General features: G+C 42.8%; 1 protein-coding gene across 1 annotated transcript in view; it reads right to left on the bottom strand.

Moving 5' to 3' along the window:
- Nucleotides 1-23,029, bottom strand: part of NEGR1 (neuronal growth regulator 1) — a 1,261,670-nt gene that overhangs the window by 284,503 nt on the left and 954,138 nt on the right. The window contains exon 5 of the mRNA XM_038745743.1: nt 4,173-4,293. Coding sequence (XP_038601671.1) covers nt 4,173-4,293 — 121 coding nt within the window. The remainder of the gene's footprint in view (nt 1-4,172; nt 4,294-23,029) is intronic.

Genomic DNA, 23,029 nt, shown 5'->3' on the forward strand with positions numbered 1-23,029 from the left:
TCAAGTTGGCACTCAGTAGTAGTAGTAGTAGTAGAGGGTATTTGTTGGCTTTGTTCTTAAAAATGAAACACTGAGGAATGCTTGCTCAGTGGAAAGAGCCCGGGCTTGGGAGTCAAAAGCCAAGGGTTCGAATCCCAGCTCCGCCACTTTGAGGTGTGACCTTGGGTGAGCCACTTAACTTCTCTGTGCTTCAGTTACCTGTACCTCTTCTAGACTGTGAGCCCACTGTTGGGCAGGGACCGTCTCTATATGTTGCCAACTTGTACTTCCCAAGTGCTTAGTACAGTGCTCTGCACACAGTAAGCACTCAATAAATACGATTGAATGAATGAATGAATCTGTAAAATGGGGATGAAGACTGTGAGCCCCACATGGGACAACCTGATCACCTTGTATCCCCCCCGGTGCCTAGAACGGTGCTTTGCACATACTAAGCGCTTAACAGATGCCATCATTATTATTATTATTATTAACACGTAAAAACGAATTTTAGGGCAAGTATTACAAAAAATAGCAGCATGGTCTAGTTGAAAAAGCTTGAGCCCAGGAGTCGGAGGACATGAGGCCTAACCCCAGCCCTGTTGTTTGTCTTCTATGTGACCTTGGGAAGGTTAGTTAACTTCTCTGTGCCTCAGTTTCCTCAACTGTAAAATGAGGATTCAAAACCCATTCTCCCTCCTACTTAGACTGTGAACTCCATATGGAAAAGGGACTGCTTCTCAGCTGATTAACTTGAATCTACCCCATTGTTTAGAACAGTGTTTGAACCAGAGCAAATGCTTAACAAATACCACAATAATCCTCATTACTATCCTTATTTTATTATTAATAATTATAAATGAATGGGTTTCGTGAGCCTAGGAGATTGGGACGTGGGTAACTTAATTTAATGTTTTCTGAGATTACCATCTTTCGCTGAATTAAAGAATGACAACTGTGAGCCATTCAAGGTTAATCAGCTCTTCAATCTCCTCTCTGGTGAGTACTCTGTTATTGATGCCGCAGTATTTGGATCAAAGAATCTGTATAGATTAACTCGTGAACTGTACTTTGATGGTAATAGGGCAGTCCCACTAGAGATGAATAATTATTAATGTGGTATTTGTCCAGTGCTTATTATGTGTCAAGCACTGGTCTAAGAGCTGGATTATACAGGATTATCAGGTCGGACAGAGTTCCTGTCTCAGACACTGCTCACAGTCTAATTAGGAAGAAGAACAGGTATTGAATCCCCATTTTACAGATGAGGTAACTGACACATAGAGAAGTAAAGTGACTTGCTGAAGATCACACAGCACACATGTGGCGGAGCAGGGTTTAGAACCCAGGTCCTTTGACTCCGAGGTCCGTGATCTTTCCAGTAGGCAATGCTGCACATCTGAAATATATACAATCTTGATGTTAAAAGGAGAGAAAATCAAACATCTTCCCCCTCAGTGTATTCTTTTCCACTCTTCCATAGAGATCCTAGATTAGGAGAAGCAGCATGGCTCAGTGGAAAGAGCACGGGCTTTGGAGTCAGAGGTCATGGGTTCAAATCCCGGCTCCACCACTTATCAGCTGTGTGACTTTGGGCAAGTCACTTCACTTCTCTGTGCCTCAGTTACCTCATCTCTAAAATGGGGATGAAGACTGTGAGCCCCCCGTGGGACAATCTCATCACCTTGTAATGTCCCCAGTGCTTAGAACAGTGCTTTGCAAATAGTAAGCACTTAATTAATGCCATTATTATTATTATTATTATTGTTAATAAAGTCAGCATCTTGCCCATCAGGGAGGGGATCGGAGTTCTGATGCTAAAGAGGATTCTGGTTTTCTCCTGGAATCTTAAGTTCGATTTCGTGAGAAATGTTCTGGAAAAAAAAAAAACAAAACTCCAGTCCAGGAAACTTCATTTCAGTTGATGAAAGAGATCATTATGTCTTTGGAAGAATAGCGCCAACACATGCCACCAGCTTAATTCCAAAAACTACTGTTTTATGCGTATGATATTTTATATTAGCACTTTATTGAGTGGTATAAGGGTGCTAGGAAATTTCATTGCAGTTATGGAGGAAAGTGAACTGATAACAACATATCTCTGTGATGAGAGACATTGGGCATGAAAAATGACTTGATGTAAACAAAGGCGTGCATTCTCAAATAGAAAAATATTGCTTTCTTACAATTTTTCATTTCTTTCTGTTACTTAACTAGGTATGATCTGAATAATGCGTATGAAAAAGCTGCAGTGATAGAGCAGTGGAAACATCTCATAGATGAGAAACTTGCAGTTTATTGTAGAGACTCGATTGAGTTAGTAAGGCATAATAATGTTTTTAGTTCTATAATATAAATTGGTTCCCAACTCCTCTGAGGCACCAGTTAACATCAAACATCTCCCATTGACACTATAAAGCAGCGTGGCTCAGTGGAAACAGCATGGGCTTTGGAGTCAGGGGTTATGGGTTCAAATCCCTGTCTCAGCTGTGTGACTTTGGGCAAGTCACTTAACTTCTCTGGGCCTCAGTGACCTCATCTGTAAAATGAGGATTAAGACTGTGAGCTCCCCATGGGACAACTGTATCACCTTGTAACCTCCCCAGCACTTAGAACAGTGCTTTGCACATAATAAGCACTTAATAAATGCCATTATTATTATTATTATTATTATTATTATTATAAAAATATCAGACTTGATTCTTAGTCTTTAAGAGTACACTGGGGTTGGGAGAGCAAAAATAGGGCAATAGAGGTCATTTGCATGTGCTTACAACCACTTTGGCCCACGTTATTCATTCATTCATTCAATCGTATTTATTGAGCGCTTACTGTGAGCAGAGCACTGTACTAAGCACTTGGGAAGTACAAGTTGGCAACATATAGAGACGGTCCCTACCTAACAGTGGGCTCACAGTCTAGAAGGGGGAGAGAGACAACAAAATAAAACATGTGGACAGGTGGCGTCATCAAAATAAATAGAAATAAAGCTGAATGCACATTAACAAAAGAAACAGAAGAGTAAATATGTACAAGTAAAATAAATAGAGTAATAAATCTGCACAAACATATATACAGGTGCTGTGGGGAGGGGAAGGAGGTAGGGCGGGGGGGATGGGGAGGAGGGGAGGAAAATGGGGGCTCAGTCTGGGAAGGCCTCCTGGAGGAGGTGAGCTCTCAGTAGGGCTTTGAAGGGAGGAAGAGAACTAGCTTGGCGGATGTGTGGACGGAGGGCATTCCAGGCCGGGGGGAGGATGTGGGCCGGGGGTCGACGGTGGGACAGGCAAGAACGAGGTACAGTGAGGAGGTTAGCGGCAGAGACGTTATCTCAGAGTGCTAAATTGGCACAGGTTTCAGAGGGGGGAAATATTAATCATTATGATAATAATGATGATGATGATGATGACATCTATTAGACCCTTAGTCTCAATCTCACCTATCTGTACCTCAATCTCGGCTTCCTCACTGCTGACCCATCGCCCATGAGCTGCCTCTGTCCTGAAATACCATCCCTCTTCAAAACCTAAAGAAAATTGCTCTCCCAAACTTCAAGGCACATCTCCTCCAAGAGGACTTCCCTGAGTATGCCCCCCCTTTCCTCTTCTCCTGTTCTGTTCCGCGTTGCCCTGACATGCTCCCTTTATTCATCCCTCCTTCCCAGCCCCACAGCATTTATGTACATATCTCCAATTTTATTTATTTATATTAATGTCTGTCTCCCCCTCTAGAGTATAAGGTCCCTGCGGGCAGCGACTGTGTCTATCGTACTGTTATATTGTACTCTCCCAAGTGATCTGAACACAGTAAGCGCTCAATGAATATGGCTGACTAGTGACTGACTGACTAAATTGGGCCTTGTAAAGGAAAAAGGACATTTCTGCTGCCCACAGAGACTGGCTTGGAATTTTTATGAGGCCAAATTTCAGGTCTCCCGCACTAGACTCTGAGGCCCTTGTGGGACAGGGACTGAATCCAACGTGATCAGCTTGTATCTACCCAGTGCTTAAAGCAGTGATTGAGTGCTCAGAACTATGATTGGCACATAGTAGTAAGCGCTTAACAAATACCACCATTATTATTGCGGCAGCTGTAGTTGTTGGATGTTCTGACTGAATGAACCGGTCAGGGTATTTGACACAAACACACGATAACTCAATGGGTTGGAGACTCAGTAGTGAGAACAAACACCTTACTTCTTTTCTCCTTTGTACCATTCGAACACTGGGGACGGCACACCTGCACCTTCGCATCTTATTATTCCACTGCGTCCAGGGATCACGCCGGTGGGTTTAATTTCCTGAATTGTGGGAGCAACTATGGAAAAAAAACAACAACAAGAAACAGAGAGGGCTTGTAAGTACGAAAGGCTCTGGGAGAAATTGCATATATACGAACTTGTTTCTTCTCCATGGGACCTATTGAGTGCTTGCTGTGTGCAGAGCACTGTACCTTTTATCATCAGAGTTGTCTTATACCTGAAGGACCAATGCCTCACATTGTCTGTTTCACGTTTCTAATACAAAACCAGTCATTTTTGACCTCCTGTTTCAGCCTGGACAGTAAATGGCTTTTCCCTTGAAGTGTGCGTGGTGAGTGTAAATGTTGTGCATTCTAGCTTGGAGAGAATATTTATAAAAATATCCTGGTGTGCTTGTGTCCCTTCCTCCCCCAATCTTTCTTCCTTCACAACTGATACTGCAACACCAACTGCTAGTGACATTAGCGAATGAGTGAGAGGCCCACCTATGTAGTTCAAATACTTGTCTGGAAGCTACGTGCTCCTCTTTAGAGAGCTAATAATAGCCCAGTGATATGAATAAGCGTATGGCTTTGATATATTTTCTAGTTCTCGGAGAAGTAATAAAAACATGAGTTTTAACGTTTCTCCAATATGTAGTAAATATGAGGAATGTAAGCACGGGCACAACTTTCATCCGAACAATGCCTTGGCTTTTAAATATAGCGGGTGATTCATATTCTATTAACAGAGATGCTTCACTCTTAAATTACACCACCGCTATTGTGGGGCATTGTGTTTATTTTAAATAATGGTGTTTTGATTTATGGCAACAGAGAAAACATTTGGAGAAAAATATTATCGTTAAAGTCCTTGTTTTTAACACGATGAAATATAAAGAAGCTCAGGCACCTAAGAAAGGGCTCGAGTATGACAATGTAGTAGAATAACAAATTGTATTAGAAATCCTTACTGTGATTTGTTTTACATTTTCTATTTAGAAAATAATTTATGAATGTCACAAAGTGCAATAAAACCCAGAAAGAACAGTATATAAATACAAACCTATTTATTTTTCTAACTGTGTTTCTGGTGCTGTATTAGCTGTGATAGATATACAGACAGCTTGAGAATGTTCATGTGTTTCCTCGCATAGGTGTACGTATGTTCTTTGTCTCTCGAAACACCCTAATGTTTTGTTTTGTTGCCTATCTCCCCCTTCTAGATACTGAGCCCATTGTTGGGTAGGGACCATCTCTATATGTTGCCGACTTGTACTTCCCAAGCGCTTAGTACAGTGCTCTGCACACAGTAAGCGCTCAATAACTACGATTGATAGAATGAATGAATGAATGCCTGAAACACGGAAGCCACACCGGCTACTTTTATTACCTCCAACTATTTCTGAAACAATAACCGCATGCGGCCAGAGATTCATTCCAACAGTCCACGATAACACGATTACTTTAATTATACTCTTTTGGGGCAACAGGGTCATAACTCCTCATAAATAAAAATGTGAAATCCAGCACATTGCCTGAAAATATAGTCGGGATGAATGGAACGGAAAAGCTCATTGTTGTGTAGAGAAGGATGGCAGTGGAAGATCTGGAATCTGGATTCAGCTGTGGTTTCTGGGAATTCCAGACGTCCGGTGGCAGGAAGTCTATGTTTTCAGTGGGGAGATTATTTATCTGGCAGGGGTTCAGCCCACTCAAACTGGGGGCAGAAGCTTTAAGAAGCAGCTGCTTGTGAGAAGCAGCATGACTCAGTGGAAAGAGCCCAGGCTTGGGAGTCAGAGGTCATGGGTTCTAATCCTGGCTCTGCCACTCGTCAGCTGTGTGACTTTGGGCAAGTCATTTAACTTCTCTGTGCCCCAGTTACCACATCTGGAAAATTGGGATTAAGACTGTGAGCCCCGTGTGGGACAACCTGATTACCTTGTATCATCCCCAGCGCTTAGAACAGTACTTGGCACATAGAAAGCACTTAACAAATGCTGCTATTATTATTATTATTATTATGATTCAGAAATAGGTGCGAATGGGAACAGGACATTTTTATGGTGCTTGTTAAGTGTTTACTATGTGTCAGGCACTGTACTAAGCACCGGGGTAGATACAACCTAATCAGGTCGGACACAGGCCCTGTCCCACATGGGGCACAGTCTTAGTCTCCATTTTACAGATGAGGTAACTGAGACCCAGAGAAGTGAAATGGCTCACCCAAGGTCACACAGGAGACAAGTGGAAAAGCTGGGATTAGAATCCAGTTCCTTCTGATTCTCAGGTCCACACTCTATCCACTGGGAAATGCTGCTTCTGTTGGGCATTCTGTCAGGGATCTCAAAGAGTGATCCACAGAGCTCTGGTGGACGTGAGGGCTGGGGGGACATGGAAGATTCAGAGGGAAGAATGGACAAGCCAAGGACCTGGAAGAGATGAGAGAGGAGGCACCTTTCATCTTGATCTGGGATCCCAGACCTGAAAGTCACCCCAGCCCTCAATTCCAGACTCTAAAGTTACCATTATTCTTACATATCTACACAGACGCAACTGTGCTTTCGAAGGGGATGGCACCACGAGATCCTAACTATCCTTATGAGCGTGCTTGGAAGGACTGATGTGTGACTGTGAGTCCCTTCCACATTACTTGTGTAAAGTTGTATGATTCAAGCATATTTATAGAGCTCCTAATATATACAGAGCACAGTACTAGGTACTTGGGAGAGTACAATAAAATTAGGAGACATGATCCCTGCCTTTCAAAGAGTTCTATTCTAGCAAGGAAAACAAACACTCTAATAATTTACTCATAAGAGGAAGAAAGAAGAAGGGATATATATGTATATACCAGTGGCAGAGTGGGGATTACAAACCAGGTCCTCTTACTCGCAAGCCCAGGTGCTTTTCACTAGGCCATGCTGCTTCCCAACATTGAGGCGCAATTTCAGGATGGCCTAGTGGAAAGAACAAGGGCTTGGAAATCAGAGGACCTGGGTTCTAAACCCAGCTCCACCAATTTCCAGCTGTGTGACCTTGGACAAGTCACTTAACTTCTCTGTGCTTATGATTCCTCAGAAATGACAATTAAATACCGCTTCTCCCTTCTACGCAGACTGATTCCCATGTGGGAAAGATCTTGACTGTGGTCCAACCTGATTAACTTGTATCTACCTCAGTGTTTAGAACAGTACTTGGCACATAATATGAGTTAAACAAATAACTTAAAAAAAATGAGGGTTTCTGTGGTCAGTCAGACTTAAATGGGGAACAAGTTCCAAGTAGGGGGAATGGCTTGGGAAAGAGTACAGAGGCATGAGAGATAAGAAGAGTGTGAGCTGTGTTGCAGCGGAAGAAGAAAATGGATAAGAAGGAAAGGGCAGAGAGAGCTGATGGAGTGCTTCAAGCCTGGTGGTCAGGAGTTTTTTTCTTGATGCAGAGATGAATGGGTAAGCACTAGAAGTCTATAAGCAGGTGGGAGGTTTGTGTAGAACACTTTTTCAAAAATGATCTACAGAGTATGAACTGAAGACTGCATGTTCCCTGATCTCCCCGCCTCCAATTTCTACCTTCTCCAGTCCATATTTCACTTTGCTGCATGGATCATTTTTCAAAAGTGTTTCCCTTCACTTGTCTCCCCACTCCTCTAAAACCTCCAATAGTTGCCCATTCTTCTCTGTATCAAGTAGAAACTCCTAGCTATTGGCTTCAAGGCACTCAGTCAGCTCTCTCCCTCCCATTTATCCACTCTCCTCTTTTACTACACATCAGTTTGTATTCTCCATCTGTCTTAATCTAACCTGCTCACTCTGCCTCATTTTCATCTCTCAAACCATAGAACACTTGCTCATGTCTTCCCTCTTGACTGGCTCTTCCTTCCCTTTCACATTCGAATTACCATCACTCTCCCCATTTTCAAAGCCGTTCTAAAATCACATCTCTTATCAGAAGTCTTCTCTGAAAGATTTCTAATTTCTCCTTCCTATATCTCCTAACTGCCATTTAGGCACTTCTGTGACCCCATACCACTTTTCATTCATTCAATCGTTATTTATTAAGCATATAATAATGAGAATAATAATAATAATAATAATAATAATAATAATTTTGGCATTTGTTAAGCTCTTACCATGTGCAAAGCACTGTTCTAAGCGCTGGGGAGGATACAAGGTGATCAGGTTGTCCCCTGTGGGGCTCACAATCTTAATCCCCATTTTACAGATGAGGGAACTGAGGCACAGAGAAGTTAAGTGACTTGCCCAAAGTCACACAGATGACAATTGGTGGAGCCGGGATTTGAACCCCTGACCTCTGACTCCAAAGCCCATTCTCTTTCCACTGAGCCACACTGCTTATCAGAAATCTTCCCTGAAAGATTTCTAATTTCTCCTTCCTATATCTCCTAACTGCCATTTAGGCACTTCCATGACCCCATACCATTTTCATTCATTCAATAGTTATTAATTAAGCACTTAATAATAATAATAATAATAATGATAATAATAATTTTGGCATTTGTTAAGCTCTTACCATGTGCAAAGCACTGTTCTAAACACTGGGGAGGATACAAGGTGATCAGGTTATCCCATGTGGGGCTCACAATCTTAATCCCCATTTTACAGATGAGGTAACAGGCACAGAGAAGTCAAGTGACTTGCCCAAAGGCACACAGCTGACAAGCGGCGGAGCCGGGATTAGAACCCATGACCTCTGACTCCCAAGCCCGGGCTCTTTCCACTGAGCCACGCTGCTTCTCCTGCAGAGCACTGTACTATGCACTTGGGAAAGTACTATACAACAATAGACAGTGACAATCCCTGCCCACAGTGAGCTCACTGTTTGGGGGTGGGGGAGACAGACACCCATACAAACAAACATCAATACAAATAAACAAAATTACTGATTTATATATATATATATATATATATGTGTATATATATATGTATGTATATATATATATATATGTATGTATATATATATACACGCACACACACACACACACACACACACATATATATATATATATAAATATATAGCAAGTCAAAGGGAGCAAAGGGAGCAAGTCAGGGTGATGCAGAAGGGAGCGGGACATGAGGGAAAGTGGGGCTTAGTCTGAGAAGGCCTCGGAGGAGATGTGCCTTCAATAAGGCTTTGAAGAGGGGGAGAGTAATTGTTTGGTGGATTTGAGGAGGGAGGGCATTCCAGGCCAGAGGCAGAACACTGGCCAGGGGTCAATGGTGAGACAGGTGAGATTGAAGCACAGTGAGAAGGTTAGCAAGAGAGTAGCAGAGTGTCAGGCTGGGTTGTAAAAGGAGAGAAGGGAGGTGAGGTTGGAGGTTGCAAGGTGATGGAGTGCTTTAAAGCCCATGGTGAGGAGGGTTTTTTTTTGCTATGGAGTTGGATAGGCAACCACTGGAGATTTTTGAGGAGGGGGGTGACATATCCTGAACGTTTTTGTGGAAACATTATCTGGGAAGTGGAGAAGTATGGACTGGAGTGGGGAGAGGCGGGAGGTTGGGAAGCTGATGCAATAATCTAGCGGGGATATGTTGAGCGACTGTATTAACAGAGCAGCTGTTTGGTTAGAGAGGAAAGGGCGGACTTTAGGGATGATGTGAAAGTGGGACCGGCAGAATTTGGTGACAGATTGAATATAATAATAATAATGGCATTTATTAAGCGCTTACTATGTGCAAAGCACTGTTCTAAGTTCTGGGGAGGTTACAAGGTGATCAGGTTGTCCCACGGAGGGCTCACAGTCTTCATCCCCATTTTACAGATGAGGTTAAATGAGGCACAGAGAAGTGACTTGCCCAAAGTCACACAGCTGACAATTGGCAGAGCAGGGATTTGAACCCATGACCTCTGACTTAAAAGCCCAGGCTCTTTCCACTGAATATGTGGGTTGAATGAGAGAGAGAAGTCAAGGCTAATGCCAAGGTTATGGGCTTGTGAGATGGGAAGGATGGTGTTGTCATCTACAGTGATGGGGAAATCAGGGAGAAAACAGGGTTTGGGTAGGAAGATAAGAAATATTTAAGTACTCCCATCCCATCATAGCACTTATGTTCATATCTTGGTACTCTGTGACATATGCATCCACAAAGCAGATTCTAGAGGAATTTAACTTACCATAACTACATCATGTATCATCAATACCTAGGGTTTAGTGTGGACTGTTCCTGGATAGATATGAGCAAGATATGTAGCAGATGTGGGGAAAAGTTCTTAGCTAAAAGAGTGAACTAGAGGTATTTAGCACCTGTATGTTTAGACATTCCTAAAAGAAGATTCCTTTCTCCATCCCCACCACTACTCTGTATGATTATCTCTTTTTATTGTTTAGCCAGTCATTTCAGGATGGGGGAAATTAAGGGTTCGCCGTCCAAAACTCCAGGCACCGCAGGTGCAGGTCACGGAACCTCTACAAGTTGGCACCCAATAAGCCTAATCAAAATTCAGGCTTTCTTAGTTCCATGACAATAGAGGCATGGAGACCTGCCTCCCTTCCCCACCCCTAACTCAAAACCGTTGCTACAGACAAAAACTCTCCATCAGAAAACGAGCAGATGCATAAACTGCTTTCGAAGCAGGTGGGTGCGGCAAAGCTATTCTAACTAATGACCACAGACCAAAAATCCTTCAGAGATGTCTGTTGTGCTGACAGCTATCAAATCGAAAGTCTCCTGCCTTCAGGAAAGCGTCAGTGGCATTCCATTTGAAATAATTGCTTTCCGGCACCACATTCCAGGTGGCCATATTCTACCCTGCATGATTCGGGCTGAGTGCCAAGAGAAGAGACTAAGGGCTGTCAGCTCTACTGAGTCTGTGAAAGCTACAGGACCAAACAGGTGCAGTTGCTCCTCTTCTAGATGTTCAAGCAAAAACCTAGCTTTGCCACTACACAAATACCTTGGGTCTTTTGGAAACGGAAAAATTTCCATCTGATAAATCATTAGAGGGCTTTAGAAGGAAGAACTGTCTAAGAAGTATTAATTTCAGGTATGAATGAAGGCGACAGGAAAATATGGCTCCCGTACATGCCGCCGCTCACTGCGCTTTGCAGAGCCCAGACACATTACAGAAAAGCATTCTAGATTCCCTCAGGCCTGTCGCTCGCCTCCCAAATGGGTCATCTATAACAGAAAACTTCCTTGTCCTCAACAGTATACTACTCTGCCTTAGATGGAAAATAAGGAAAGTATTGCACGACCAAATAATTCACTTAATGATAATATATATAATACATATAAATGTATATAAAATATATATAACCAAGAGCATGCAGTTCGTTTTTTCAAAGTCAAATCCTTCCTCTCCTTTTTCACTAAACAGATTGAGATTCTCATAGGCCAGGCTTCATGAGAGAGGGTTGTGAACACATACTGCAAACACATGAAAAGTTTTCCAAGTCCCTAAAAATATGTACAGATTGTTTCAAGTCATCCCACTTTTTCAAGTCCAATAAAACCAGAATGAATTTGGGTTCTGAGTGGGTATTACCTTAGTACAGCTATCACTTATCGCTTGCTCTGTTAGTAGGCCATCTTTTATTGTTGCTGCTATTCTTTGTTTGCTTCATTTCTTGTTTCAGCTTTTCTCCTGACTTTCACAAGGAAGTGAGGAAGATCACCTGTGCTTCACTAAGCCACTCTGTCTCATACTTAATGATGTCTTACAAAAAGAGTTAATGCACACAACGCCCCCCTCCCTGCTTATAGACTGTTGAGCCCTTTGTGGGCAGGGATTACCTTTATTCAATCATTCAGTTGTATTTATTGAGTGCTTACTGTGTGCAGAGCACTGTACTAAGCGCTTGGGTAGTACAAGTTTGCAACATATAGAGATGGTCCCTACCCAACAGCGGGCTCACAGTCTAGAAGAACCTCTATAAGTTTCTGAATTGTACTTTCCAAGTGCTTAGTACAGTGCTCTGCACACAATAAGTGATCAACAAATTTGATTGAAAGGACAACTGAATGCATGAATATTACTTTTGAGGTCTCAGAGACAGTCTGTTCCACAATTACAGATTGTAACTTTTATCACTAGACTGCAAGATTCTTGAAGGCAGGCCCCATGCTTCTTAACTCTACTGTATTTTATGGTAGCATACAGTAACCTGTTTATCTGGGAGCACATGTGTTTGGGTTGTTTTTGCAGTAATGATTATGGCCCAAGCTAAGCCATCTACTCCCTGGGCTAATCTCACTGACCCCAATGAGTTGGGACAGTAATAATAATAATGATGATACTTGTTAAGCAACTATTATGTGCCAAGTACTATTATTATTATTATTATTATTATTATTACTCTTCCCAGAAAGGCAACTCAAGTACCTGTGGAAGAGCAGGGATTAGAAACTGGACCCCCTGACGCCCTGGCCTATGATCTTTCCACTACGCCATCATCATCATCATCATCATCACCAATGGTATTTATTGAGCATTTTTTGTATGCTGAGCACTTTATTTAGGGCTAAGAGAAGCAGCATGCTTATATGTGTAATGGCATTAATTAAGCACTTACTATGTGCAGAGCACTGTTCTAAGCGCTGGGGAGGTTACAAGGTGATCAGGTTGTCCCACGGGGGGCTCACAGTCTTCATCCCCATTTTACAGATGAGGTCACTGAGGCACAGAGAAGTGAAGTGACTTGCCCAAAGTCACACAGCTGACAGTTGGTGGAGCCGGGATTTGAACCCATGACCTCCATGGCCTAGAAGACAGAAGGAACTGGGTTCTAATCCTGGCTCTACCATCTGTCTGCTGTGTGACCTTGGGCAAAACACTTAACTTCTCTGTCCCTCATTTCCCTCATCTGGAAAATGAGGATTAAAATTGTGAGCCCTACGTGGGATAGGGGCTGTGTCCAATCTAATTACCTTGTATTTATCCCAGTGCTTAGTACAGTTCCTGGAGCATAGTAAGCACTTAACAAATACCATTATTATTAGTATTATTTTTATCATTATTATGTGCTTGGGAGAGGACACTACAACAGAACTGGTAGAGATGTTCCCTGCCCCCAACGATCTTGCAGTCTAGAGGGCCATACTAGAACTCCACTATGCCAGTAAGAACTCTAGGCTAGCACAAAGTATTCTTCACCCATTTTCATTGTGATAACATTCATTCCACTTCTCCAAGTTGAAGGAGGACAGTTCTGGGTAAGGAAAACCTGTACTGAGCAATATTGGCAAAATACATGGATTTGTTTTTGTTTTTTTTTTAATTTGAAACTCTCTTGACTTAACTGGCCAGCCTATTTAATATGAGACCAAACTGGTCATACTAGGGATAGTGCTTCTAGTTTTGGGTTACAACATAGATAATACGGTTGGCCAATTGATAAACAATCTTAATTTGATTCCCGGAAGGGATTAACGGTGAGTTCCGATTTATGTCTCTGTGGAAGAGAAGACTGGATTCAACTCAATGTGCAAATCTCAGGGAAAATTTGGACTTTCGAGGGGCAGAGATTGTGCAGACGCATTGCTTGATGGGACGTAGAAGCGGAGCCCTGGAGGTCCGGAGGCGGACACAAGTCAATTAAATTAAGCAATTATTGAAATTGCTTCTCATTCAAAAGATAGAAAGCAATCACAACAGAGAGCTTGTATTTAACCTTAAAGGCCTTGTTAAAATCCTGGTAACTATGAGAACGATGTACTGACCCAGAATCTCAAGGCTCCTGCTGCTTTCAGTGGTGTGGAAGACCAAAGATACTACTGAGTGAAATTACAGCCCTTAAGTAGCTGTTCCTGTGCAGTTGGCAACATTTGGTTCAGTGATGCATCCACTGTAAAATATGTTTGTGATTTATTGGGTCTCCAACTGTATCAATATGAATTAAATGGTTCACTGTTTTCTTAGCTGTTCACCAAAAAACTTATTTCTAAAGACATGATTCATGATTTGATCTCTTTACTGTTGTCGGTCATGCTGAAATTATTGCTCCATGTGATTGATTTGGATTCACTGGGCACAATTTATGAAGTCACATCGTCACCTTTCATTGGAATTGGGAAGCTGTGATTCTCCGTGACTCTGATTCTTATCCTAGGTCTGTGCGGTTTTGTAACAAATATTCCTCTTCGGTACACACCGTTATAAATCCACACAGGCAGAGAACCATTTTTCTTATTGAGACAATTCTACATTTTCTAGCATGAGCAATGAGAATTTTATAAAATTACAATCACCCCATGATCTTCCCATCCCTGCAGTGCAATTTGTATTGTTTGATAACTTCATGCCTTAACCACCCTTGGATTCATTATTTGACACCTATCTACACATACACCCATCTGGTCCCAACATACTGTCTGCTGCTATGGGTAAATGCATATTACCTGTGCCCTCCCAACCGGGGCTAAAAATTAAACCTACAAACGAAAAGCAATGACAAATGATGAGGATGATGACGATGATGGTGCGTGGCTTAGTGGATAGAGCCCAGGTCTGAGAGTCAGAAGGATCTGGGTTCTAATCCCGCTCCTCCACTTGTCCGCTGTGTGACCTTGGGCAAGTCACTTCACTGGGCCTCAGTTATCTCATCTGTGAAATGGGGATTGAGAATGTGAGCCTTATGTGGGACATGGACTGTGTCCAAATCTATTATCTTGTATCTACCCCAGTGCTTGGCACATAGTAAGTTCTTAACACTTACCACTATTATTACTTTTTTTTCACATATTTTTTACTCTATTTATTTATTTATTTATTTATTTATTTACTTATTTATTTATTTATCTTACTTGTACATATCTATTCAATTTATTTTATATTTTTAGTATGTTTGGTTTTGTTCTGTCTCCCCCTTCTAGACTGTGAGCCCGCTGTTGGGCAGGGACTGTCTCTATGTGTTGCCGACTTGTACTTCCCAAGTGCTTAGTACAGTGCTATGCACACAGTAAGCGCTCAATAAATACGATTGATTGATTGATTGATTATTATATTGATCTTTGTTAAGTACTTACTATGTGCCAAATGCCGTACGAAATGCTGGAGTAGATACAAGGTAATCCCAAACTAAATTTCCTGTGCCATGTGGGATTCACAGTCTAAATGGGAGAAAGAACAGGTATTGAATCTTCTCTTTCAGAAACTGATACACAGGGAACTTAAATGATTGATCCAAAGTCACCCAGCGGACAAGTGGTAGATCCAGGGTCTCAGAGGAAGCTGTGTCAGACCATGGTCTGTGTCAGATTTTCAAAGCTTTGAAGAGACTCCAAGTATGATGTAGCGGATAGAGCACAGGCCTGAGAGCCAAAGGTCATGGGTTCTAATCCCGCTCTGCCACTCGTCTGCTATGTGACCCTGCGCAAGTCACTTAACACCTCTGACCCTCAGATACCTCCTCTGTAAAATGCAGATTAAGACTGTGAGCCCCAACTGGGACAGGGACTGTGACCAACCTGATTTCCACCCCAGTGCTTAGTACAGGGCCTGGCACATAGTAAGTGCTTAACAAATACCATTATTATTATTATCAATATGTTTTTGGCCTGGGAAGGCAGCAATATTTAGAAGAGGATGATGCAGATGTTAAGGACTTAATATGGGCCTCATGCCAGGAATTGTTGTCCAATGAGGACTTTGAACTTTGAGAATCCAAAATGCCATTATATGATGCTGAAACAGATGAAATTTGATTTCTTCAACAGTGGATAAAAAGGAAAGGAGGAAGGGAAGAAGGGAGGAAGGGAGGAAGGGAGGAAGGGAGGAAGGGAGGAAGGAAGGAAGGAAGGGAAGAAAAAGAGGGAAAGGAGGAAAGGGAAGGAAAGAAGGAAGGGGAGAAAAAGGAGGAAAGGGGGGAAAGAAGGGAAGGAAAGGAAGAAGGCAACTGCCATTCTACATAAATTGGAAACAGTACTTCACTTAATTTGAAAAATCACTGCTTCAGTCAGCAGAAACAGCTTCTACTTCTGCAGCCTCTTGGGAAGATTCATAATTGTCTTACAATTCCTCACATGTTTAATAATGTGATATTATGCTTTCATTTATTTTGATAAAGATTAAACAATAATTCCGTGACTTTCCTGACAGCGTAAAGGAATTTCATATTAGTTTTCCAATGGTTGTGGAACAGATCTGAATTAATAACAATAATAGTAATAATAATAATAATAAAAAGAAGAAGAAGTGAAGCAGCATGACAGAGTGAAAAGAATATGGGTCCAAGAGTCAAAGGGCATGGGTTCTCTGGCTCTTGCCTGCTTTGTAACCTTGGGCAAGTCACTTAATTTCCTTGTGCCTCAGTTTCCTCATGTGTAAAATGGGGATTCAATGCCTGTTACCCCTTCCACTTGGACTGTGAATCCCATGTAGGACAGGGACCGTGTCCATTCTGATTGATTTGGGTCTACCCCAGGGCTTGGATCAGTGCTTAGTGCATAGTAACTGCTGAACAAATCTCATCTGATTTCATCATCTCTAACAGCTGCACAATCTCTACCCTCACCAACCCTGAAATTCCTCTCTCTGACCCCAATCTTCTCACTTGCTTCCTCTCCCACCCTCCTCCTCCTCCTTCTATATCTGTACTATTCCCCCACAGAGACCTCCACTCTCTCATCCCCATCCATTGCTCTCAACGCATCACACACCACACCTAGCCTCCCTACCCACTATACCCACTCTTGATGACCAAATAGATGTTCTCAACATCCACCCTCTCTACACAACTCACCTTGCTTGCTCCCCTATCCCTTTGTTGCTCCTGCACCACTAACCCACAACCCTGGATCACGGCGACTGTCCACCTCCTTTGTTCTTATGCTCGAGCTGCTGAACACTGCTGGCAGAAATCTAAACACCAGACCAACCTTGTTCACTTTAAATTTATCCTTTTTTGCCTTAACTCTGCCCTCTCCTCTGCCAGGCCAGACTATTTCTCCTCCCTAATTGACACCCATGCCCATCACCCTCATCAGCTGCTCCAGATATTTAATTCCCTTCTTTGGCCCCCTGCTTCCCCTCACCCCATACCTCACCTGCAATAATCTGGCCACCTACGTCAATAGGAAAATTAACACCATCAGGTCTGAGGTCCCCAAAATCACTCCTCCCCCTCCTCCAACCCCTCTCCTCTCTGCCCCCTTTTCAACTTTCCCATCCTTCCCAGCAGTATCTTCAGAGGAGATCTTCTGCTACCTCACAAGTGTCACCTCCACCACATGAACATCAGACCCTATTCCTTCACACTTTATAAAAATTCTCACCCCTTCCCTCCTCCCCTCCTTAACTGCCATCTTCAACCGCTCACTCTCCAATGGCTTCTTCCCCTCTGCCTTTAAACTTGTCCACGTCTCCCCCATCTTACAAGAACCCTCCCTTGACCCCACAGCCCCCTCCAGTTTTCACCCCATCTCCCTCCTACCCTAACTTTCCAAACTCCTGAAACGAGTAATCTACACTCGCTGCCTCAAATTCCTCTCCTCCAACTCTCTCTTGGACCCCCTCCAATCTGGCTTCTGTCCCCTCCACTTCACTGAAACTGCCTTCTCAAAAGTCATCAATGACTTCCTTCTTGCCAAATCCAAACACTCTTACTCCATCCAAATCCTCTTCGATCTCTCAGCTGCCTTTGACACTGTGGACTATCCCCTTCTCCTCAACAAGGTATCCAACCTTGGCTTCACTGACTCCATCCTCTCCTGGTTCTCCTCTTTATCTCTCTGGCCATTCATTCTCAGTCCCCTTCACGGGCTCCTCCTCCCCCACCCATCCCCCACGGAGAAGCAGCGTAGCTCAGTGGAAAGAGTCCAGGCTTTGGAGTCAGAGGTCATGGGTTCAAATCCCAGTTCCACCAACTGTCAGTTGGGTGACTGTGGGTAAGTCACTTAACTTCTCTGTGTCTCAGTTCCCTCATCTGTAAAATGGGGCTTAAGACTGTGAGCCCCCCATGGGACCAGCTGATCACCTTGTAACCTCCCCAGTGCTTAGAACAGTGCCTTTCACATAGTAAGCACTTAACAAATGCCATCATTATTATTATTATTATCCCATAACTGTAGGGGTTTCTCAAGGGTCAGTTCATGATCCCTTTCTATTCTCCATCCTCACTCACTCCCTTGGAGAACTCATTAGCTCCATAGTACTTCCCAAGTGCTTAGTACAGTGCTCTGCACACAGTAAGCACTCAATAAATATGATTGAATGAATGAATAGCTTAATACCTCTACACGGATGAAATCCAAATCTATCGCTCCTCCCCTGTTCTCTCTCCCTCCTTCCAGGCTCACATCTCCTCCTGCCTACAGGACACCTCTACTTAGATGTCCTTCTGCCACCTCAAACTCAACATGTCCAAGACAGAGCTCCTTATCTTCCCTCCCAAACCCCATCCTCTCCCTGACTTTTCCATCACTGTGGACGGGACAATCATCCTTCCCATCTCACAAGCCCACAACATTGGTATCATCCTCGACTCCATTCTCTTGTTCACCCCACATATGCAATCTGTCCTCAAAGCCTGCTGGTCTCACAACATCTCCAAGATCTGCCCTCTCCTCCCCATCCAAACAGTTACCATGTTAGTACGATCACTCATCCTATCCTGACTGGATTACTGCATCAGCCTCCTTTCTGACCTCCCAACCTCCTGTCTCTCCTCACTTCAGTCCATACTTCACTCTCCTGCCTGGATTAGCTTTCTAAAGAAGCATCCCAGGCATGTTACCCACCTCCTCAAAAATCTCCAGTGGTTGCCTATCAACAAAAATTCCCCACTATTGACTTCAAAGCTCTCCATCACCTTGCCCCTTCTTACCTCACCTCCTTTCTCCCCTTCTACAACCCAGCCCACCCACTCTGCTCCTCTGGTGCTAACCTTCTCACTGTGCCTCATTCTCACTTGCCCTTCCATTGACCCCAGGCCCACATCCTACCTCTGGCCTGGAATGCCCTTCCTCCTCAAATCCACCAAACAGTCACTTTTCTCCCCTTCAAAGCCCTACTGAAGGCACACCTCCTCCAAGAGGCCTTCCCAGACTAAGCCCCCTTTCCTCAGCTCCCCCTCCCTTCCATGTCTCCTCGACTCACTCATTCACTCACTCACTTTTGTTCTACCCCCCCCACCGCACAGCACTTGTGTATATTTATACATATCTATAATTCTATTTATTCATATTGATGCCCGTTTACTTGTTTTGATGTGTATATAGCTATGATTCTGTTCATTTTTTTTGATGCCTGTTTACTGGTTTTGATGTCTGTCTCCATCCTTCTAGGCTGTAAGCCCAGTGCAGGCCGGGATTGTCTCTTTTTATTGCTGGATTGTACTTTCCAAGCACTTAGTACAGTGCTCTGCACACAGTACACACTCAATAAATCAATCAATCAATCAATCGTATTTATTGAGCGCTTACTGTGTGCAGAGCACTGTACTAAGCGCTTGGGAAGTACAAGTTGGCAACATATAGAGACAGTCCCTACCCAACAGTGAGCTCACAGTCTAAAAATAATAAATAAGATTAATAATAAATAAGATTGAATGAATGAATGAATGAATGAACAGATGGCATTAACATCGTCATCATCACACTTATTAAGAGCTGCCTCTCTATCAGGTGTTGTACTAAGATACAAGATAATAGGGTAGATACAAGATATCAGGGACTGGGTCCAACATGATAAATGTGTATCTTCCCCAGCACTTAGGCTGGTGCTTGACACATGGTAAACATTTAACAAATACCTTAAAAAATGTCATACACAGTCCCTGTCCCTGCATTTAGGGAACTATTCCTCACAATAGAACTATTCACAATATAGCTACATTTTCAAGCTAGAGAAGCAGCGTGACTCGGTGGAAAGAGCCCGAGCTTTGGAGTCAGAGGTCATAGGTTTAAATCCCAGCTCTGCCAGTTGTCAGCTGTGTGACTTTGGGCAAGTCACTTAACTTCTCTGTGCCTCAGTTGCCTCATCTGTAAAATGAGGATTAAGACTGTGAGCCCCCTTTGGGGCAACCTGATCACCTTGTAACCTCCCCAGCACTTAGAACAGTGCTTTGCACATAGTAAGCACTTAATAAATGCCATTATTATATTATTATTGTATCACGGAGAATGGCCATGATTCATTCATTCATTCAATCACATTTATTGAGCACTTATTATGTGCAGAGCACTGTACTAAACACTTGGAAAGTACAGTTTGGCAACAGATAGAGACAGTCCCTGCCCAACAATGGGCTCACAGTCTAGAAGGGGGCTCACAGTTTAGAAGGGGATGTTTTATCTTGCGTTAGCCTGCCAGAAACTGTTCATAGTGTACCCACTGTGTTTCTGTCCCAGTTTCATGTCGGAGATAAAAAGTATGCAGGGAACTGTAGAGGAGCCCACAGCTTCCGGTGAATTTTTCAAAAATGACCAACTACTGGGCAGCTAAAAACTGTGTCTCATTCAAGCACTGGAGGGCCTTTGAATCTTAGACTTTTTACTGTATGTTACCAAAGTTCCCTAATGAATCCATAGCCATTTTCTTCTCTCAATTTCCAGATCTGGTCTTCAGAATCTTTTTGAACTCCTTAAGTACAGTAGAGGCCAGTGCAAGGCAACTACGACTGAAGAATTGGCGTGAAGACCCCAGAAAAAACTCCAGGATCCCCTTCTGTGCAAGATGCTTGGATTTCTCAGTGGCTCGGGGCCACATTGGTTTGATCAACACTCAGTAGATACTAATGATTAAATAGTATAAATAAACACATTCCAGGAACGAATGGCATACGGAGTCAGTGTTATTGTTCCTCACCTGAACCCTGTGTATTAAACTGGAATCACATCCAAAGGTTCAGAATATTCTGGTGTAAAATCATCTCTTCTGCTTCATATCTTTGCCCGTGCTGGGTGTTCTGTTTAATACCCTTCAATAGTCTTGGAAGGAGTCGAAGACTTTGATAGAATATGCTTTGCTCAAAAAACATTTTTATAGTGGAATATGACAGATTCGGAGAACTAATATGTGGCTATAAAACAGAGCACTGAAGGAAAGAGACTTAGATAAATGGACCGAGAACAATTCTATGAAATTTAAAGTAGCAAAATTAAAACGCACACTGTGGAAGGAACATTTCAAGTAGGAGAAGCAGCGTGGCTCAGTAGAAAGAGCCCAGGCTTTGGAGTCAGAGGTCATGGGTTCAAATCCCGGCCCCGCCAATTGTCAGCTGTGCGACTTTGGGCAAGTCACTTCACTTCTCCGGGCCTCAATTCCCTCATCTGTAAAATGGGGATGAAACCTGTGAGCCCCCCGTGGGACAACCTGATTGCCTTGTACCCTCCCCAGTGCTTAGAACTGTGCTTTGCACATAGTAAGTGCTTAATTAATGCCATCATTATTATTACTATTTCAAGTAAAATTCATACAAGTGAATGTTAGGAAAAGGTGGGATATCTAAGCAAGAATCTAGGGGTAATGGACAACCAAAATAGGGGCTTCGCTAGCAAAGAAGTAAACACTAAACCAGAATGATTTCTCTCTACTTCTCTGTTTCTGAGGTAGCAATTGCCTGTATGCTCAGAAGAAAATATTAAGAGCTGTAGACTATATTTCTCACTGGCTTCTGCTCCCCTTTCGCCAGGTGAAATTGAATACCAGGAGAACAAAATTAACGGCCAGAAGCAAGAGATTCCTGTGTTTTTAGCAAATACACCCACATATCATGCACTTAGGAGGGAGGAAATTTTTAAGGGAAGGAGAGGTACTAGAGACAAACTAAACAGGTAATAGTTTCCCTCCCTGACGTTAGTGAACTCTTGCTTGAAAATCTTCTGTTTAAGACCCTCCCTTTTATTGGAAGTATTGACAAATTAAGGAAATCCTAAAGAGAAAAGGAATCAGAAGATAGAATGGAGGAGGAAAGCTTAACCCAGCGGAGATGAGAGAATGAGAGGATCTCTGAAACCTTTGAGGGAATAACTGTGACGCTGACCAGTGATATTTTACAAGATGCAATAGTCATTTTAATTATAAAAGATGTCAGCTGTGAGGGGTGCGCTAGTGTATATGAGTGTCCCTTCAAGGCCCTGCTGAGAGCTCACCTCCTCCAGGAGGCCTTCCCAGACTGAGCCCCTTCCTTCCTCTCCCCCTCGTCCCCCTCTCCATGCCCCCATCTTACCTCCTTCCCTTCCCCACAGCACCTGTATATATGTATATATGTTTGTACATATTTTTTTCACTCTATTTATTTATTTATTTTATTTGTACATATCTATTCTATTTATTTTATTTTGTTAGTATGTTTGGTTCTGTTCTCTGTCTCCCCCTTTTAGACTGTGAGCCCACTGTTGGGTAGGGACTGTATATGTTGCCAATTTGTACTTCCCAAGCGCTCAGTACAGTGCTCTGCACATAGTAAGCGCTCAATAAATACGATTGATGATGATGATGATGATGATGATGATGATGAGTGTGTGGGTGCAGAGGGAACTTCTGATTGACAAAATATTTGGATGATTGAAAAGCTTGTCAACAAGGTGAAAGTCTGACCGACAGCAAGGGTGCAACTGTCAGACATCCCAGCCCAGTCCCCATCATATTCTGGCTTCAGCCTCAGGAAAAAGTCAGGAACTTTTTTGGAACACTCCAATGGGATGAAGTTGTTGGGATCATCTGATTTCCAAGACATTAGTTTTCAACCCTGATTCAAAATGTTGACCAAACTCACTATATTGCAGGATCAGTGTACAGAATGAAGAAGGTATATTCTCCACCCACAAGGGGCTTTCCTACACAATAAAGGGGAAGAGAAACAAAAAATATTTACAATTCGAGTGGTCAAAGCATTAATGCTTTGAAATAATAG

This window comes from Tachyglossus aculeatus, chromosome 4 (genome assembly GCF_015852505.1).
Source record: "Tachyglossus aculeatus isolate mTacAcu1 chromosome 4, mTacAcu1.pri, whole genome shotgun sequence".
Taxonomy (NCBI): domain Eukaryota; kingdom Metazoa; phylum Chordata; class Mammalia; order Monotremata; family Tachyglossidae; genus Tachyglossus; species Tachyglossus aculeatus.